Genomic DNA, 19511 nt, shown 5'->3' with positions numbered 1-19511 from the left:
ACACTCTTTTCTAAGTCTTCCTCGGACCCGGGAAGCATTTCTATTCTAACTGTTCTGAGTTCTGATGCAAGCAAGCATCAGTATTGACTAAGCACATTTTAAAGTACTTCTTCAACCACTTGATGACAAAAATTATACTGTTTTAGTATTCTAATAATGTTTTCCGCATTCTTTTGAGATCCTTTCTTGCTTAAGACTTCACATTTTTTTTATATATGCAAACAAATATCATGTGTTAGCCCAAAAAGAAAGAATTAAAAGATGTTAGCTAGAAATCACACATAACAAAGATCCTTTAATTAGTCATGTCATTTAATTATCAGAATAGTCAAATGATGTTAATCGAATGATGAAGAAAATAAGAAAACCATATTTCACGAAATTCGTGCAGACGACAGCACACACGTCATTTTTAGAGCTTAAAACATAAGAATTTACATCAGAAAAAAAAAGAAAGAAAGAGGCTTTTCTGAATGAGGAATACTAGCAACTTTTTTTTTAATTTTTCTTTTTTTGAGCGTGTGTTATTCTCCTTACACTTAAAACAATGTCATTAATATATTTTACAAGCTAACTTTTGCTTTCCAAATTTACCCTTATTAAATGTATTCAATTTAAAAAATTTACAACTTTCTTACCATCTTATTAATTTTTTTTTCTAACATCAATTATTTTTTTTAAAAAGAAAATATATCCTTTTAAGAGGAAATATCTCCCTTTTTTTTTCTTTTTTCTTTTTTATAAACACAAAGGGTTTAGATTTTTTTTTTTAAGTCCTTAAAAACGAACATTTCCTCTTTTTTGAAAAAAAGACATTTTCTTTAAAAAAAATTGACGTTTAAAAAAAAAAAAGATGGTAAGAAAGTTGTGAATTTTTTTGGATAAATTGATTATATTTAATAAAGGTAAATTTGGAAAACAAAAGTTAACTCAAAATATATTAATGACATTATTTAAATGCGAGAATAATACACAAGTTAAAAAAAAAAGATTCAAAGAGAAAATTAAAAGAGAAGGTTGCTAGCATTCCTCTGAATTCTCATCTTGTAAACGCAGAGCAGAGAGTCATACCTGGAAATCGATACAGCAAATTTGGCCTCCAAATCAAAATCACCAAAATCCCAGATACCAATTTCCAAGAGAAATGGCCTCTGCTACCACAGACCCACCAACCCCTTCAACACTCTTTGCAGCCATTGACATGGGTACAAATTCGTTCAAGATGCTCATAGTTCGTGCATACCCAAATGGCAAATTCTTCACCATAGACCAATTCAAAGAGCCTGTGGTTCTTGGCCGTGATACCAGCACATCATCAACAACAACCCCTTTTACACTTTCACATCACTCCCAGCTCCTTGCCCTTGAAGCCCTCAAAAGATTTCAGAACATCTTGAAATCCTACAAAATCAACAAAACCCATGTCCGCTGTGTTGCCACTGCAGCTGTACGTGAAGCTGTGAACAATGTTGGGTTTTTGAAATGTGTGAGGGAAGAGGTTGGTTTAGAGATAGATGTGTTGCCTGGTGAACAGGAAGCTAGGCTTGAGTATCTGGGTATGCTTCAGTTTTTTCCAATATATGAGAAATTGGTGCTGGGTGTGGATATTGGAGGTGGGTCTACTGAGTTTGTAATTGGGAAGCAAGGAAAAGTCATTTTTGGTGCTTCATTGAAGCTGGGACATGTGAATTTGACCCAAAAGTTTGGGAACAATGAAGAAAATGTTGCACATATGAGGGAGCACATTAGATTGGTTGTTCAAGAATCTGGGTTAGTTGACAAGATTAAAGATTGTGGCTTTGAGGCTGTTGTCGGATCTTCGGGTACTATAAAGGCAGTAGAAAAAGCAGCCCTTTATGGGTATGCCAATGTGAGCAATATGCTCCAGGTCGGGAATATGGTTTCTTTTGGGGACAGTAAGAGGTATTGGAAGTTAAGTAGAGGAGAACTGAAGGGTGTTGTTGAGAGTTTATGTGGTGGAGGAGAGGCAGAGAAGATTAGGAGGGAGAAGTTCTTTAAAATGCGGTCCGAGTTTATCGTTGCCGGGGCTGTGCTATTGGAGGAGATATTTGAGGTAATTGGCATTGAGGAAATGGAGATTTCTGGGTATTCATTGGCAGAAGGTGTTATTGCAGAAACTTTAGCTAAGGTTAATGATTATGATTTGAATGCCAATGCAAAGTGGTCGTCTATTGTGCGGCTCGCAATGAGATTTAATAGCAACAAGAGGATGAGAGCGGCTTCTCAGTGTGCTAGCATTGCAAAGGTATTCGGTGAATTTCTTTTTTTGATTTTTTTTCTTCTAAGTATCCGTGATATAAGCGGAAGCGAGTGCAACATCTAGTGTTTTGAGGAGATGATTTTTTGCAGGAATTTTTTGAATGTTTAAGAAAATGTGATGAGCTTGCTGGCAATCAAGTTGCTGCCTCCCTAGATGACAAGGATCTTGAGTATCTTGAAGCATCATGTTTGCTTCACAATATTGGGCTTTCCATCGAGAAAAAGGGTTACCATAAGCATTCTTATTCTATTATCATGGTAATGTTTTTTTTTTCCTCTTAATAATTCAATAAACGTGCATTGAGAATCAGCTGGAAACATTCTGCACGTGTAAAATAAAACTTGAAGTTCTATTTAATTATTAATCTTTGATGAGCTAAATCTTTTTTGTGTAGAATGGTGGCCATCTTCAAGGTTACAGTACTGAGGAGGTCAAGGTATGTCAAGTGTCTATTTGTGTGCTCTTTCCTGGTGCATACTTTGTGTAGTCACTTTAGTGATAATCAATTAGTGAATCTACAGCTGATAGCACTACTTGCAAGACACCACAGGAAGAAATTACCAAACTTTGGTCATGTTTCCTTTAAGGAGTTTCCAACAGAGGTAGTATCTTTTTAAACACATCTAATATTTTGAGAACTTTACTTATTTGTGCTTTTATGTTTATTTCTGCATACTTTCTTTTTCACTTTCAGGTCAAAAAGAAATTCAGATTTCTATGTGCAATTATCCGTATTTCAGTTGCAGTACAACAACATCGACGCATTGATTTCCAACAAATGGAATTTTCACATTCTTACGAAGGTTTTAAACTGGTATTCTCCAATCTAGTTTTCAATCAAACTTTCCCTCCTAAAGTAGGGTTCTTTTTCTTAGCATTTGTAGATTGTTTTTTTTATAAAACTACATAGAGTCAAACATGTCCTGTACTATTAACAGTGGAGTAGTATTTTATTGCTTTTTAAAAATAAAATTAGTGATATTTGCATATGCATACAACTTCTTGTGCCCAAGGGGGAAAAGAAAGGCTCGGTTGTTGTTATTGTATTCTTCCAAATTGATGATACAAAGCAGAACTTTCATCTTAAGTTCTGCAGTTAAGCAGACCATTGGACTGGTGGTAGGGACATCAAGATATCCAATGCATTTTAACTATCACATAAGCTTGTTTGGTCTATCTGCTTTGCATTTGCTTTGTAATTTTCCCCCACAGAATGTGCAGAGGCTATAAAATATGACACCAAGATTGCATCTATCATAGCTTATTTACTAACTTAAATCTTGAGTGCTGCTTAAGGCAACTAACTCATGCAATTTCTGTTTTTAGGCATGCAGTGGTGTAAAAGTTCAAAATTCCCCACCTTGCATTCTAGAGCCTTTAGCTGAGGATATTGGAGATGACCTAAGGCAAGAATTAGAACACTTTAAGATGGTAATTTCTTTTTTTTTTAAATTCCCTATTATTATTATTAAATTTTCTTATCTAACTGTATTTTCTTTATTACAATAAAAGATGGACTTATATTTGTTGCCTTCAGGTATTCCATGAAGAACTACTCCTCCTTGTTCCTTCAAGTGTTTCAGGATGTCTGAGAGATAAGGATATCTTCACACAAGGTGTCACTTGATATGTCTTGAAAAAGTTCATATAACCCATAAATTCAGCATATACAAGGTTCCATGCTGTCTAGATCATAACACCTGTTATTCCTTTTGCAATGCCGCTTTCATATTTGATAAGTGATATGAGCAGTTCATGCCGTACAATTTTAGTAATCTGATAGTAGATCACACTTTATGATTGAGAGAATGTACAGGCATTGGCATGGAAGGACAGTCATGTTGCCCAAGTTGCAGGATAGCTCGTGTGAACCATTGACGTGGAGCTCATGGGTTGAATTGTGGTGTTGATACAGACTCATTTGTCCCAGATGATGTGGTTCAACTGAAACAGAGCACAAGCTGGAGAATTGGAGGTATTGTCCATTAAATTGTAATAGTTTTAATCTCAGAATTTCAATGTGTAACAGAAAAAGTTGTATGTCCTTTTAGTCTATAACAGATAAGATTTACGTATAGGCCAAAGGGAAAGATAAATGAAAGTCTTGGATCTTTTTTTATTTTTCTGCTGGGTTGCAAGGATGTGAAATACAATGGTTCAGTTGGCATATGCTTATTGGGTACTCATTTGAGTTGAGACTTATCACCCAAGTTCCTTTCCCCCTCCTTTCTCTTTCTTTCCTCTCTTGTTGATCCCACGTATTCACAGAAGGCAATAGAAAAATGTGTGATCTAGTAAAGTCAAAACGCTGAAGGCGTATTATTACCATGGAAAATAGTATCATCTGTTAGGCAATAATATGAGTATCTTTGGCTCTGTTAATTTCTCCAAGGAGAGTCAAACTAGTATTTGTCACAACCTAGAGAGTGGTCTGATGAGATGGAATGGATGTATAGAGCAGGCTTGGTCCTCCAGAGTCTGAACATGATATTTGGAATTGTAACCCATGATATCTGGTTGGCCTAAAAGCTATGAACATGTGCTTTTGACACTTTAATTTAGGCGAAGGTTGTTTTCATCACCAAATTACTCACCGTGGTAGTTTTGGCGGTCCTATTCATTTTCACGATAGGAGAAGGATTTATCATAGACGTCAAGTACCAGTAGCAAGTGTGGTCACTGATGGCACATCATTTACATTTACATGCCCTTTTGTCTTGTTCCAAATTGAATACCAACCATAGTGTGTGAAATAGGGTGACCCATATCACCAAACTTGCGACTTAACCCTAATCATAATGCATATTGCATGCATTGCATGGATGGAGGACAGTTGAATTGAGTGTAGAACAGATCTAGACAGAAGGGTACATACACAAGCTCTTTCTAGCTTAGTCCAACACGTAGTATGAAACTTGCCTCAACCGCATATGTCGGTGAGCTTAACCTACTTAGGATTACGGTTGGAGTAGGTGTAACTAGTTGTATGCAATCGATGATAAGGGAAGTTTTTCTCCCTGAACTAGAACTAGGCTCATTTCCTTCAAGTTCGAATGAGTTCAAACTCACTCACTCAGTAAGTAATTTTATGCTTTCTCTAGTCGCCCTTATAATATTACCCAATCAAGTTGGCATCCTTGTCCTCAAGTTATGGTGGTGCTGTTGTTTTCTTGATCTATAATCATGATAGGGTTTATAATGCACATTGAGCAGCAAGTAGGGGTCATATCACTGAATGACTTTGGCATAATCTGGTGCTACTTGTCTTGTCCTCCTGGATAAAATAAAACAAAATAAAAATCATCTTTGTATTGACAAACATATGTGGACAGTGACTAAGGCAGTGCATGACAACATGAACAAAAGTGCATAGCATAAACAGTATAATGAAGTAGACAGCTTAACAAAATATTTGTCTTAAAATGAATGATGAATTTTCACCACCAATTGGGTATCTCATCAGCTCCCTGAATTGTTTTGTTTATAAAAATTTCAGAAAGTTCTTCATTTTTCTTTCTGACCACATATGGCTAAATGACAGTGACACCATTTCATGATTCATATCGCATCTAATTTTGCAAAAGCCCATTGATTGCACACCCTTTTTTGTACTCATGTACGACGTGGAATACACCAACTTGATCAATTATATGAATATAGCATAGGATAATAATAGATTCTAAGGTTAAAGTATTAGATTAATGTTACTTTATAGTTTGTATTAACAAATTTATATCATACAATGGCTTGATTTTGACATCACAACGAGTGACTTTCATAAACAATCACAAAATGTGTTAGTTACGGCTCGTTTGAGAATGTTTATGTTTATAAGCACCTTTTTAGAAGTGCTTCCATTAGAAGAATGTGAAAAAAAATTATTAAAAATCTAAGCGCTTTATGAGGATGCACTATGCTTTTATATAAAGCTTTTCTATAACCCATAAGTACTTACAGACGTTGTCATAAGTGTTTTTAATTGTCAATAAGTGATTTTAGCCATATCAAAAGCGCTACCAAATAGACTTAAATAATCTTAAAAGACTATGGTGTGAGTCATGTGATTGTGACCTCTTTTATTAGAACGTTACATTGTATGTAACAGACCAAATTTTATCTTCTTTTCTTGTTGTCCAGGCAGGCATCGTACGTGTACTTGATGTGTCAATGGGTAAAGGACGGTCCATCAACTGTATACGACACGCGTCAGTATGTAACATCAAATGTATTGGGGGGCCTGTCGGGCCAAAGCCCAGAAGTTGAAAAAGCGTGGTGATCTTTTTGAATAAAACTATGAAATTGCAGTGTTTTTCTTGCAGGCCGCAAATGCATAACGGTGAAACTCAACTTTCAAAGCCTGTCACCAAAAGCTCTAAAGTCACATCCAAAAACACATTCAATTTTTTAAAAATTTATAAATAAGTTTTATAAAAAACTCAAAAGTAAACAATAATTATAATAATTATAATCCTCAAGTTCGACAACGTGTATGAAAAAAACTCCACCATCTTTTTAGTTTTGACTAACAACAAAAAAACAAATAAATATTTTATTTTATGTATATATTTCCAGTTTACCGACTGTAGTTGAAGTCTACTTGGAGTCAATCTTATCCAGTTGTTGGTTCGTCCGATTATCTTATACTCATCATGAGCACGATGCAAGGTCCATGCCCAGCGCGAAGTCCCATTTACACAATAAGTAACGATGCCCTGCGACACCAACCTTTTGCCCCCAATTGCTCTCTTAAACTCAATATGACCTTTTTTGTAATAACAAATTTGTGGAGAAAAACTTATATAAACCAATTTGTATATACATGTTATAATTAAACGTTTCTCATATTTATACAGTTTCTATAATGATCGCTTGTATTTGATATATATGCCTCTCTGCACGCGTTTTGCGAGAGGTTTTTTTAAAATACATTTATTTTAGAATTAAAAAGATAATGGGTAGTTATGTTTCATAAAAATAAGATCAATTATCTGTTTTTTTTAATATGAAAAAAATATGAATTTATCATATTATCCTTTATTTAATTAATAATTTTAATTCTTAATGTTTGCATTAATCGAATACATTTTTTGGTATTTTGAATGTTTACTATTCTCTACATTTTGCTTTATATATATAGATAACGGACACATCACGTGCCTTTCATTATATATATATATATATATATGCATTTCATATTTACATATTGCATTTCAAATTTCACTTTACTACTTGAGAGTTTCCCAAAAGACTTTACTACCCCGAAATTTGACTCGAAATTACCTAGAAAATTGAAGAGATATGAAATGCCCTTGGCCACTCATCAAAAGAGTGAAAATAAATATTGTAACAAAAAAATAAAGAGTATGAAAAACCAGTGGATAGGATTTGCACAATAGCCAATCTTAGCATGGGCACTCTCGCACCAAATTACTCAGAACAGGTGGCCTTGGTCCTCATCATCACGTTCCCTTTCCTTTCCAGGACAACTGCGCTCAACGAATCACCTGGCGCATTATAGCATCCGCCACCACCAGCCTTTTAGAGAGAATGATCCGTTTGCGACTTCGCATGAAATAAAAAATCTTTTTTTTTCGTTTTGCCATTTTCGGAAAGAAAAAAAAATCCGGTGGGCCACCCCGTATTGCAGTGCCTTCTGATTCTCTTTGACTTTTTTTAAAAATAAAAATAAAAATAAAAATTTGTGTAGCCAGTTCTCTATTCTATATATATAGCGTTGGGGCGAAAAGTTAAGGAAGCTCGACGGCAGAGTTTACAGAGCGATAAAAACGGTAAGTTTCGGCAGGCACTGTTTGGTTGCTAAGAAAATTGAAGAACTCAAACGAAAAGAAAATTCCGAGTGTTTAACTTTCATTTTGCCATTTCTTTTTCTTCTTATGCTGTTAGAAACTAAACTTCTGTGCTGTTTAAAATAGTTTCTCTCTCTTATTATAGAAAATAGTTTTTTTTTTCTTTATTTTTTTTCTCCTCCTCAATGGTCAATGCTCAATGCTTTCGTGCATGTTTGTGTGATATTTTTCATAAATAACATATGGGTTTGTGTTTCTGTATGTTTGTGTGATTTTTTCATATATAACATATGGGTTTGTGTGATTTGTAATGCTTTGATCAATGCTTAATGGTAGTTCAGCTGCACTGTAAAAGAAGTTCTGTTCTCATTATAACTTGATGCTGTACCATTTAAATGCTCTTTATATGACTAATTTTTTAGCGTTATACGAAGACATATCAGCTAGTTCTTGGATTATTTGTGCGCTATGCTACTTGTAGAGCCTCTGTTATGCTGATCATTGATTAAATGGCCAAGCTTGATTGTAAATAAAACTTATTTTCAGTCTTCAATTAATTAATTTTTTTAAATTAAGAAATGAAATAAACTGCCTAGTTGGTAGTGTGCATACTGTTTTTTCTTAACTGGATTTTGTTTATTGCCTAACCAACTGTTATATCTTCACAGGGTTTGAGTATTGATAGATAACCTTGGCTTTGTTACTTGCAATTGAATGATCTATAAGAGACCAAGAGAGTAAGTTGTGGGGTCACAGTTGCTAGATTTTATTTTTTGCATTGAAGTAGTCTTGGAAGTGATATTCGTTCTATAACGCACTTTCTATTTCAAACAAATTTTGGTTCAGTTTCTGAGGACCATCACTGTTTCATTCTGGCATGGGATTGGAGGAAAGGGTCGACACACATAGCAAGCAAGGCAAATTTAATCAGACATCGACTATTTGCAAGCATGCATTTTCTGACCTAACACATATTTCTCCATTGGTATTCATATACCTCCTGAAAGCGTGCTATTTCAATGGTAAGGGTAGTTTGCTATCGATCACTAATTTCGCTGTCTTTAAGCATGATTCTGTTGTGATGAGAAACTTGATTCTAGCTTGTTTGCTATTGATAGTTTCACTTTCTGTAAGCATGATTCTGTTGAGATGGGAAACTTGATTCTAGGTTGTTGTGCTTTTCATCACATGATGGTCATTTACTCAATCACTAATTGTTGCCTAATGTCACCTTCCTGTAGTGTATTAAACCATCAGTTAAAAACCATGCTGCCTTTGTTTTTAATAGTTATTTTTTTTAATGGACATTTGTTCAGTCATCTGATTGCTCAACAAAACTTCTGCCCCAAGGTGTTCTAGGCATACAGAGGCAAGATGCATATGGAAGTCTTAGTATTAGTAGTAGAACCAAATGTTCACTCTTACAGTCTACTCTGTCTGCCCTCAAAATAAATTGAACATCCCTTGGCCCCCATGAGTCATGAAACATTTATGTCTTCACTCTTCAGGTTAGATCACCTTTAGATATTTAGGATGATTTTTTAAACTATTATGCTGCCCAATCCTGCAGAAGTTCCTTGGTAGTCCTAGTTTGTTTAAAATATCTTATTTACTCAGATTTTCAGCATTTATCTTGGAAGTAATTCTTCTTTTCTGCCTGTTTGTTTCCAATTGAAACGTGTATTAGGCACATATAAGGCAACTAAGAAGTTCCGAGTGCTTCAAGAACAGGTTCATCTAGTACTGCGCAATGATCCCCAACCTGGACCAGCTACTTTTGTTATTCAGTGCCTCTATGTCTTGCCTATATTTGATTTATACTCTGAAGGGTTCAGTCATTTGATTATATCTGCTCTTCGCCGTTTCCTGAAAATGGAAACTTCCATGTGGGACTCTTTAGAAGCAAAAGACCTGGCTTCCCAACTATTTATCGATATTGTTGGGGGCTCTGTCAATCATGATGAGAGGATAGTTGAGAAGATTCTTGAAGCTTTTGATATTCATCTGGCAAACATTGATAAAGTAATGTGCCTGAGTGCAAAGAATGATTGCAGATTTGACACTGCAAAAAAGTTCGTTGAGCAATATATATTTGGACTGATAGAGTCTCAATCATATATGACAGCAGTTACTCTTTTAGAGCACTTCTCTATCCGCCAATCTGGCCAATCTTTTCTCCTTAGTATGATAGAAAGAAAACAATTGAAAGCAGCAGATAAGTGGGCAACATTCATGGGAGAGCCAATGTTATGCGTTCTTGTCCAGGAATACTTTGACAGGAACATGCTAAAAAATGCTTATGAGATTATACAGAAAAACAATCTCCGACATGAATTTCCCAATGTTTATCATAAGTACAAAGAAAGGTAATTTTAGTTCATACTTCTGCCGAGTTACTGAAATAGTTTCTTTCTTCTATTATTTTCCTTCAATAAATTCTATATGTTAGTCTTAAATACGTTGATCTCCTTTGTTTCTCCCTGAAATTAAACTAGTAAGGATTATTCATCAAATTTCAGCTCACTAAAGAAATTAGCAGAAAAAGGATGCTGGGATGTCGCAGAAGCAAGGACAAACAGTAATAGACAACTTCTTGAATATCTGGTATGTAGCTTTTGGCATAGATCACATTTCCTCAATCACTTATGTTTGTTATGCGTGAATATCCTTTTGAGTTATACAATGTATGTATGCATATGTGTAACATATGCGTATGTGTGAATATATGCTTGGTTGCATTGATTTCATATTGAATGTTTTAGAAAACAAGAGATGTATGATTTATAATGATACATGACTTTATTATTTAAAGTAATTATACATATCTGGTATTGGAACCTAATTGCTTTTCATTATTTTTTAAAGGTTTATTTAGCAATGGAGGCTGGTTACTCAGAAAAGGTTGATGAACTTTGCGATCGATACTCGCTTGAAGGTTTCTTGAATGCCAACGGTACAACTAATGTTAATCCTTCCTGTCATAGTACTTGCACTTATTCTTATAAAATGATTTATCTAGAGTTAATCCAGTGAAGTTGTCCATGTTATCAATCTAAGTTTTTTTTTCTTAAATACGCCTGTATTTTTGTTGTTTCTAGCAATTGAGGACAATGTATGAAATAAAAATTCGAAGTTGTAAATTTTGGTATAATCTTTTATACAGTACCCGAGGCAAGTCTTCTCCATAGTCGTTTTTTGCATCTCAGTGAGCTGGTTGTAGAAGGCGTTGTTTGGGTTGATGAAGTCAATGCCTTGCACAATGCAACCTCTCATATTGAGGGATGCAAAGTTGTGGGTCTTGATTGTGAATGGAAACCGAACTATGTAAAAGGCAGCAAACCGAACAAGGTAATCAAAGCATATTGATTTTCATTCTTCCTTAGACTTTAGGGGGTTTTTTTTTTTGGTTCTCATATCTCCGAATACTTTGTTCGGTCCGTAGTAAAAATGATACTCTACTCAGATAACAATTTTCCTTTTGTGTCGACATGCTTTGTGTATATTGTTGAAGTGTTTCTCTCAATGTTTCAGGTTTCTATCATGCAAATTGCTTCTGATAAAATGGTCTTCATATTTGACTTGATCAAGTTATTCAATGATATCCCTGACGTTCTGGATGATTCCTTAACTCGCATTTTGCAATCTTCTAGGATTCTAAAACTCGGTATGAGAATTGTAATGCATTTGGTGAAGTATTGTTTCTTTACAATGCACATACATGATACATTCATACATTCATGTGTAAGTTTGTGTGGGTGGGTTGTGTGTGTCCACATCCCATCAACAAAACAAGGATGCACTTTTTTCCACCCTCTTTTGTCCTAAAAATGAAATAAGCTGGAAATTTTTGCATAGAGAACTAACTTGCATGACTCTGAATTATGCTCCTTGTAGGCTATAATTTTCAATGCGATATGAAGCAGTTGGCTCATTCGTATGAAGAGTTAGAGTGTTTCAAACACTATGAGATGCTACTGGACATCCAGAATGTATTCAAAGAACCTCGGGGTGGTCTGTCTGGGCTTGCAAAGGTAACAAAAGCATGAACATAGTACAATCTTTTCTATTCGTAGTACCCAATATTAACATAAGTTGTTGTGTGTACTCATGACTCTATCCATCTATCTATTTGCATAATAATACTCATTAGTTATGCACAATTTATTTGTGTATCATCAGAAAATACTGGGAGTTGGTTTGAACAAGACAAGAAGGAATAGCAATTGGGAGCAACGGCCTTTGACGCAGAATCAGGTAGTTTCTTGCTTTTTTGTTCATCTAGAGTTTACCATATGTGTACACTTGTATGACCTATAAATTGCTTTGGGAGCACAGTGAAGGAGATATTTGAAATCCTCCTCCCATTGTTAAGGGAAACTAGAAGTTAATTTTTCCTAAGATGTCTGACCTTAGAAAGCGTCATATAGTAATTTTGAGTCAGAAAACTACTCAATTATGGTTGAAGTTTTAGGTTCTGACAAGATGTAATGTTTGATCTGTACACCCAATAGTTTAGTTCAAATAAACTAGTGCCATATTCTTGTGCAGCTGGAATACGCAGCTCTTGATGCTGCTGTTCTGATTCACATATTTCGCCATGTCCGTGGTCATTCTCAGACTGCTGAAGGGGAGGGGCATGGAAAACTTGAGTGGAAATCCTGCATTGTAAGCGCAGATACGAAAACTTTTCCAATTGACTGTAACTGCCTGTTTAAAACGGTGTGGACATTTATGCATGAATCTTTCTTCATTTAATCATTTCATATGTTGGGTTAATATACAGGTTTCCCACATGGACAACATCAAGAAGTCCAAGAAGGGCAGTAAAAAGGAGTCATCAGAATCTGAAACGAAGGAGTATCAGCAATTTAGTTAGCTGTGTCGTAATTCTCCCCTCTCCACTGCATTAGCTTGATATTATATGTAAATTTATCCATTAGGTCGAATGACACCCTGTTTAACCATATGGATGATGGTCTCTATATCATTTGCCTTGAAGTTTTCTAAATATAATCTCCCTTGCTGTTTAATATATTATGGAAGCCGTCTCAGGTGTGACTCGCCCTAATTGAAGCCCAAATTTGTTATTCGGGCCCGATTTTATTTATGTGAATTGGGTCTAGGCTCATCTTCATCTTCTATACCAATCGTGCGCACCTACCTAACAACCATAAAGAAAGCAACAATTTTTCAACAGATTGGAAATTTCAGAATAACTGTAACTAATGTGATGAGGGAAGTGGGGTGTGCACGATTTATCTCATTAATCTTTTAACAGTAATACCGGTGCACCATCTAAATTTACTTAGATTGACATGGCCCTGAAAACTGTGAACAACAAACCCTGGCCAACAAAAATCCAACCCAAAATTCTTGGTCTCTCCTGCCTGTCTCTAACAGAACAAAGAACACCACCTAATCACTTCTCTTTGTTCTCAACCACTCCTTAATATATTTAAAAGGTAAGAAAAAAAAATCCTAATGAAAGACAAATTCAACCAGGCTCGGAGTGAGCTCTATCCCTCTCCCTCTCTCGGGCAATAGGGGGACAATAAATCTTGTCAGAGATAGAGAGGGGGAGAGAGATTGATGGAGGAGACTCGCTACCGCTCCTATGCAGGAGCTGGCTGCCAGAACCTAGACATGGTGAACGTGAGGAGATTAAGCGAAAACCGGACAATGTACATGGGGAGATCTCATTTGCATCCCTCATGGTCATGGGCTCCCTATCCCATGAAAACAAGACAATGTGATATTCAATTAAGCATTGGTGGGAAGAAACCCAAAGAGAGGTCCTCTAAGCCATCCAAATTATGGTGGAACGATCCAGAGCTTAAGAGAAGAGGTCGAGTGGCCAGATATAAGTTGTATGGCGCTGAGGGCAAGGTCAAGAGGTCTTTGAAGAAAGGTTACCGTTGGTTCAAGCGCAAATGTCTCGAGATTGTACTTCGTTGAAGCTTTGATCCATCGGAGACATGGAGCTAAATGATCAAGTTGTTAATTCAATTTGTATACGTATATTATATGTATACGTATAATTACGTACGGGTTTTCGTAATTTCATGCATGCAATCTTTAAAAGCGATTGTTGGTTTCTAACTTCTAAATTTTTTTAGAGGTTTTTTTCTCGCTTGTGGGATTTGGAGGGCAAATGCTCCACTAATGTTATTACAGATTACAATTGCGTGAAATGATGTATGTTTGGATTGCAAGTAAATGAAATGTGTTCAATTTTAAAAAGAAAAATTGTTGACCCGCCTTTGAGTATTGGGAGATGGATTAACAAAATCTTAACAAATTCAAATCCTTGTAATATAACCTCAATTAATTTACTTGAAATTTTTTTTTTTTTGAACGAACAGTTTATTTGATTGGGCCTGAGAATTTTTGCCAGGCTTCTTTTTCTTTGTAAATGGGCCGGAAAAGGCCCATAACCATGAGCAAAGCGTTAGCTGCAACGACATCGTCTCATTGCTTCTCGTCCCCTATTTAAACGGTTGCCGGCTAAATTTTTAGGTTTCAAAGCAAATTAGCGCGGGAGATTAAGAATGGAAGGTCACGATCTGGAAATGGAGAAAGCTCGATTGCTAAGCTTGGCTCTCAATTCTGGGTTCGATGAAGAATCGGCAAAGAAGTGTTTGGATCGTCTGGTTGATCTCTACGGTACCCATTTCAATTCACTCGTACCAATATTTTGTCAAATTCATCAGATAAACAAAAAGATAATATACAATTTGGGTTCATAATTTGGTGGGTTTTGTTTTTGTCTAATTTTAGCTGATATGAAATGGGTTTGTTGGGTTTTGTGCTATTTTTAATTCCAATATGTTTGAGAAGTTGAGTTGTGTGTGATTTGATAGAAATGTAGTTAGACTTGAGGTTAATATGTGTGAAGTGTTGTGGTAAAGTTTCAACAAACATTTTGCTTAGTTTCCTAGTATTTCTACCGTTGGTCTCGAATTTGTGCAGGCATAAGTTAACTATGATTAGTTTTAGCACCCAAGTAAGTAATGATAGGGTCATCTTCTTCTCTGATCTTCTGTTCAGGTGACGATGGCCTAGATTTTATTACCGTGGAGCACTGCGGTGATGATTTTCTTGCAGCATTAGCTGAATCTATGCAGGACACTGAAGAATGGGATGATATACAAGCAATGGAAACTGAAGCTTGTGGAGTTTTGAATAACATGTTTGACAAAGACATCCTCAACGGTAACGAACCAGATGATGATAGAGGCAAAATCAACGTGGTAGAAGATTCACCGGAACGTCAAAAGTACCCAAATTTCTTGCTGTTGGATTCTAGTGATAGTGAAGAATTAGATTTAACAACTCCAATGACAAAAGACGCTGGATCAAAGCCCTCTTCATTTCCTGTTTGGAGCAGTTCTGTCCCACCCCAGAATTCGGGTAAACGTTCTTCAAGATCAGTGGTAAGCAGAACTAGTTTTTCACAGCTTTGCCTTTACTGCTTTGTGGAATTCATAACCAGTTGCGCAACCGGCTGCAACTTTCTTTGAATTTCATGGCAGTTTTCTTTGGTAACTACAATTTTCAAAATACTGAAGTTGTTTGTTTGTGTTGAAGGATTGTGAAAGCAGCATTACTCGAGATTCAGTTCCATCAATTTCTAGTAAAAAGCAGTGCACCCGTACATCAAAATATGAATCAAAGACTCTTACTTATGAAGAGTTACAGGCTCTGGATGATGCTGAGCTGGCCAATGTTGTAATATTTGGTAATAAGATATTTCGACCCTTGCAGCATCAGGCTTGTAAAGCTGCTATGGAAAAGCGAGATTGCTTTATCCTAATGCCTACTGGAGGGGGTAAAAGCTTATGTTACCAGGTAGTTTCTCATATATAATATGGCTACAGCTGCGTCGTTTTGCTTTGTTGATCTATTTGTAATATTGAAAATTGTTATGATCCATGAAGTAATTACATATTATTTTTGTAGAAAATTTCAAATTTCAAATTTTGATAACTAGCTCAAAACAGACCAATAGTTGTTTGAGTAGTTAAATACTGGAGTGATTTCTTCCAAGCCACTGACGGGATGTATATTATTCTGTGTTTTGCACAGCTTCCAGCAACCCTGAAACAGGGTGTGACAGTTGTTGTATCTCCACTGCTTTCCCTTATTCAGGATCAGATTATAACGCTGAACCTCAAGTTTGGTGTACCAGCAACTTTTTTGAATTCTCAACAAACCACTTCCCAAGCAGCAGCGGTCCTTCAAGAGCTAAGGCAAGGTTCTTTCTTTTCTTTTCTTTTCTTTTGGACTAAGGCAATTTGCCTGTCTTTTTCTAGCATAAATTTTCTCCTTACCTTTTTATGTCTGAAAATTCCCTGATTTGCATGTGTAACTGTTTTTTATTTATTAAAGTATATGCTTTTGATGCTGCTTTGTTTAAGAAAATATTTTTTATGCATCATAAGATTAATAAGTTACATATATATATATATATATATATATATATATATATCTAAAGTACTTGATTACCTGATAATTCGTCTTTGATGGTTATGTTTTATTCTCTTGTTTCCAGGAAAGATAAACCATCATGCAAGCTTCTGTATGTGACTCCTGAGAGAATTGCTGGAAACCCTTCTTTTCTTGAGGTTCTGAAATGCCTGCATTCAAAGGTGAGGTTCTTAAGGTTACTGACCAGTTCATTGGTACCATCTTTACTTGCATCAGCTGTTACAAGATTTTATGTTCCAAACGTAATTAATGTTTTGGACTAAATCACAGGGACAGCTAGCAGGATTTGTTGTGGATGAAGCGCACTGTGTAAGGTATGTTCTTTGTTAGGTGACAATTATCTGCAGAAACTGAAAATTAGTTCTCAAAGGAGGAAAAGTGGTTTGATCATGTTACATAGCATCTGGTGTTAAGGTTACTTCATCATATGAATATTTTGTTACATTGGTCATAACAATGTATAACAAGTTGTGCTACTCTTACTAAGCTATCTAATAAGATTATTCCAGTCATCATTTCTTTTAATCTTGAATCCTGCTTCCCAGCCAATGGGGACATGATTTCCGTCCAGATTACAGGGGATTAGGATGTCTTAAGCAGATATTCCGCGATGTTCCAGTGATGGCATTGACTGCCACAGCAACCCATTCAGTTCGTGAGGTAGGATGATATACCAGAATGGATTTTTCTGCCTCTTGTAGGAAGTAAAAATGTTTCTATGGATGTGTGGCAGGACATATTAAAAGCCTTGAGAATCCCTCGTGCTCTTGTCCTTGAAAGAAGCTTTGACAGACCCAACTTGAAATATGAAGTCATCGGCAAGACTAAGGAATCACTGAAGCAGCTTGGGCAGCTATTGATGAGTCGTTTCCAGGACCAGAGCGGGATTATATACTGCCTTTCAAAAAGTGAATGTGTTGAGGTTTCTAATTTTTTGAACGAGAAATTTAAGATTAAGACAGCGTATTACCATGCTGGGATAGCAGCTCGCCAAAGAGTTGCTGTCCAAAAGAAATGGTACACTGGAGGGGTTCAGATTGTATGTGCTACAATTGCTTTTGGGATGGGAATAGACAAGCCGGATGTTGTAAGTCCAAATAAAATTTTCATTTTCTTTCTGTCTCTTTTATGTAAATTTTAAAAGTACTGCTGTTGTCATTTGCAATCCTGCACTTCATGAAAGAAAATGTTATCTCAGTGATTAATAGTCTATTTTTGATTTTTTAAATATTTTATCTTAAATGACCCTCTTATTCCTTTTTTCCAATGTCTAGCGTTTCGTCATCCACAATACTATATCCAAATCAATAGAAAGCTATTATCAAGAATCTGGAAGGGCTGGCAGAGATGATCTTCCTGCAGTATGCATCGTCCTATACCAGAAGAAGGATTTCAGTCGGGTTGTATGTTTGTTACGAAATGGTCAAGGATGTAAAAGTCAAAGTTTCAAGACAGCTATGGCTCAAGCACAGAAAATGCAAGAGTACTGTGAACTAAAGGTTAGCAACACCAAACCATCATCAACTGGTTATTCTCACATTGACAAAAGAAGCAAATCTAGCCTTTTTATAGAACCATGTGTACTGATGAGAAATATCGTTGGTTTCTTTGCTTTGTTATTCTTCAGACTCAGTGTAGGAGGCAAATGTTACTCAAACACTTTGGAGAGTCCTTTGATGAAAATGCCTGCAAGTGCGGATCGAATCCTTGTGATAACTGTCTCAAAGCTTCTGAGCAAGGAAAGAAGAAAAGATAGCTACCTCAAGACTTCCTCCTGACCCTGAGGATATACATGTTTATTTGTCCTGCTTCTGGTGCAAGTAAGGAGTTTATTTAGTTCTTGGTTTACAGGCTTGAATTGCTTGCCCAATTTTGATGTGAGGAAGGTAAATGAGTCACTTTTTGCAATGTATATGTGTATCAGTTGAGCCTCTACATATCGACCTTGGGAAAGTTCAATTATTACACTGCCAACCAGTTGCCCCGTCACATCGACAGGTTTTGTGGTCAAACAGAAAATGCATCATAATTTTGATTAAATCTAAGATCTAACAACTAAGATCTACAAAACCATAAAGAATTATTTGACAAATGGCACATGCAATCATATGATTAACATAATACTTACGTTCTGCATTAGTAAACCATCTAGATTATACTTGAGCATGACATGTTAACCACCATAAATAATGTATTTCTTGTGGGACTGTTTCTGTCTGTGATTCATGTGGGGCTTAGCTCTAAAGTCCAAGCTCTCTTAATCACTTGTTTTTTGATCCTCCTAGCAAACAAATAGATATCAATAATATGTCCGTATATGGAGATTCTTTAATAAGTATTTCATATTAAGAATTAGTTACAGATTTTTAATTTTGGTCGTTTGATTGAATTTATTAAATGTGTTGATAGTCTGTTAGATACAATCTAACTGCCGAAATTAGAAGTATGTAACTAATCCTTAACTTAAATATTTTTGAAGAATCTCCTTATATATGTGTGTCTATTGACAGTGACACCACAAAATCTGGAAAAGGACTGAAGAATTTTATTTACAAGAGGGGAAAAGGAAAGTGGAGCTTTTGCATGGAATCTTAACAAGAAGCAAAACAAGCTATGAAGTTGGCGACATTGCCTAGTTGTGAAATGTGGGGCCACCATCCAAAAATAAACAGTAGCACGATGAAGGAGATAAAGAGAGAAAGCTACAAACAAAACCCATCTTTGTTATTTTTTTCCTAAGTGGACTGTCGACCACTTGAATTTTATTGATGAGCAGTGGACCTCTTGATTGATCCATTGGTCTCCAGCTTGTAGCTACTATTTAGTGTCAAAATTTTAGACCAATTATATACATTCTTGAGTGCTTAGACTGTGAATTTTATTTTTATAAATTTATAAATAAACTCAATCCTAAACATGTATTTATAAAAAAATTC

General features: G+C 35.7%; 3 protein-coding genes across 10 annotated transcripts; all 3 read left to right on the top strand.

Annotated features, from left to right (window-relative positions):
- The first annotated feature begins 1006 nt into the window (after positions 1–1006).
- LOC103343931 (Ppx-GppA phosphatase) lies at positions 1007–4450 on the top strand. 4 transcript variants are annotated; one of them, XR_016122783.1, is made up of 8 exons: positions 1007–2266; positions 2371–2538; positions 2676–2717; positions 2803–2883; positions 2976–3095; positions 3608–3687; positions 3819–3955; positions 4098–4315. XR_016122783.1 is itself a non-coding variant. In XM_008247567.2 (8 exons), the coding sequence occupies exons 1-8, from the start codon at positions 1145–1147 to the stop codon at positions 4157–4159; spliced, it is 1779 nt and encodes a 592-aa protein (XP_008245789.2). In that variant the 5' UTR covers positions 1007–1144; the 3' UTR covers positions 4160–4450. The 4 variants fall into 4 exon arrangements, 3 of the variants coding, with proteins under 3 accessions (XP_008245789.2, XP_008245797.2, XP_088899175.1); XM_008247567.2 differs by having other exon boundaries at positions 3608–3712; positions 3819–3897; positions 4098–4450; XM_008247575.2 differs by having other exon boundaries at positions 3608–3712; positions 4098–4450.
- A 3238-nt stretch (positions 4451–7688) lies between these two features.
- Positions 7689–13121, top strand: LOC103343964 (Polynucleotidyl transferase, ribonuclease H-like superfamily protein). 2 transcript variants are annotated; one of them, XM_008247594.3, is made up of 12 exons: positions 7689–8070; positions 8757–8825; positions 8935–9110; positions 9776–10454; positions 10608–10692; positions 10954–11041; positions 11252–11436; positions 11620–11752; positions 11983–12119; positions 12268–12342; positions 12637–12753; positions 12872–13121. In XM_008247594.3, exons 3-12 carry the CDS (start codon positions 8966–8968, stop codon positions 12962–12964), a joined length of 1737 nt encoding a protein of 578 aa, XP_008245816.2. In that variant the 5' UTR covers positions 7689–8070; positions 8757–8825; positions 8935–8965; the 3' UTR covers positions 12965–13121. The 2 variants fall into 2 exon arrangements, with proteins under 2 accessions (XP_008245816.2, XP_088911825.1); XM_089055699.1 differs by lacking the exon at positions 7689–8070 and adding an exon at positions 8591–8613.
- Positions 13122–14602: 1481 nt separating this feature from the next.
- On the top strand, positions 14603–19448 carry RECQI1 (RECQ helicase l1). 4 transcript variants are annotated; one of them, XR_016123223.1, is made up of 12 exons: positions 14603–14751; positions 15136–15521; positions 15676–15936; positions 16174–16342; positions 16645–16736; positions 16846–16889; positions 17121–17235; positions 17309–17662; positions 17850–18074; positions 18203–18395; positions 18500–18573; positions 19086–19448. XR_016123223.1 is itself a non-coding variant. In XM_089043970.1 (10 exons), exons 1-10 carry the CDS (start codon positions 14637–14639, stop codon positions 18329–18331), a joined length of 1890 nt encoding a protein of 629 aa, XP_088900096.1. In that variant the 5' UTR covers positions 14603–14636; the 3' UTR covers positions 18332–18610. The 4 variants fall into 4 exon arrangements, 1 of the variants encoding a protein (XP_088900096.1); XR_016123222.1 differs by lacking the exon at positions 18500–18573; XR_016123224.1 differs by lacking the exon at positions 18500–18573 and having other exon boundaries at positions 18203–18461.
- Positions 19449–19511: the final 63 nt, after the last annotated feature.

The sequence above is a fragment of the Prunus mume genome, linkage group LG1 (genome assembly GCF_029339155.1).
Source record: "Prunus mume cultivar Tortuosa linkage group LG1, ASM2933915v1, whole genome shotgun sequence".
Lineage (NCBI taxonomy): Eukaryota > Viridiplantae > Streptophyta > Magnoliopsida > Rosales > Rosaceae > Prunus > Prunus mume.
The sequence above is the reverse complement of the archived record's forward strand: the minus strand, read 5'-3'. Positions and strand labels throughout refer to the sequence as shown.

What these genes read in the sequence shown, in the direction of transcription:
- LOC103343964 (XM_008247594.3), top strand. Translation starts at nt 8,966, where the DNA reads ATGGGATTGGAGGAAAGGGTCGACACACATAGCAAGCAAGGCAAATTT. An exon ending in GAAAGCGTGCTATTTCAATG is followed by an intron (nt 9,111 to 9,775) that starts GTAAGGGTAGTT and finishes AACGTGTATTAG; the next exon opens with GCACATATAAGGCAACTAAG. An exon ending in AAGGCAGCAAACCGAACAAG is followed by an intron (nt 11,437 to 11,619) that starts GTAATCAAAGCA and finishes TCAATGTTTCAG; the next exon opens with GTTTCTATCATGCAAATTGC.
- RECQI1 (XM_089043970.1), top strand. Translation starts at nt 14,637, where the DNA reads ATGGAAGGTCACGATCTGGAAATGGAGAAAGCTCGATTGCTAAGCTTG. An exon ending in GTAAAAGCTTATGTTACCAG is followed by an intron (nt 15,937 to 16,173) that starts GTAGTTTCTCAT and finishes TGTTTTGCACAG; the next exon opens with CTTCCAGCAACCCTGAAACA. An exon ending in GAATAGACAAGCCGGATGTT is followed by an intron (nt 17,663 to 17,849) that starts GTAAGTCCAAAT and finishes TCCAATGTCTAG; the next exon opens with CGTTTCGTCATCCACAATAC.
- LOC103343931 (XM_008247567.2), top strand. Translation starts at nt 1,145, where the DNA reads ATGGCCTCTGCTACCACAGACCCACCAACCCCTTCAACACTCTTTGCA. An exon ending in ACAGTACTGAGGAGGTCAAG is followed by an intron (nt 2,718 to 2,802) that starts GTATGTCAAGTG and finishes GTGAATCTACAG; the next exon opens with CTGATAGCACTACTTGCAAG. An exon ending in CTTACGAAGGTTTTAAACTG is followed by an intron (nt 3,096 to 3,607) that starts GTATTCTCCAAT and finishes TTCTGTTTTTAG; the next exon opens with GCATGCAGTGGTGTAAAAGT.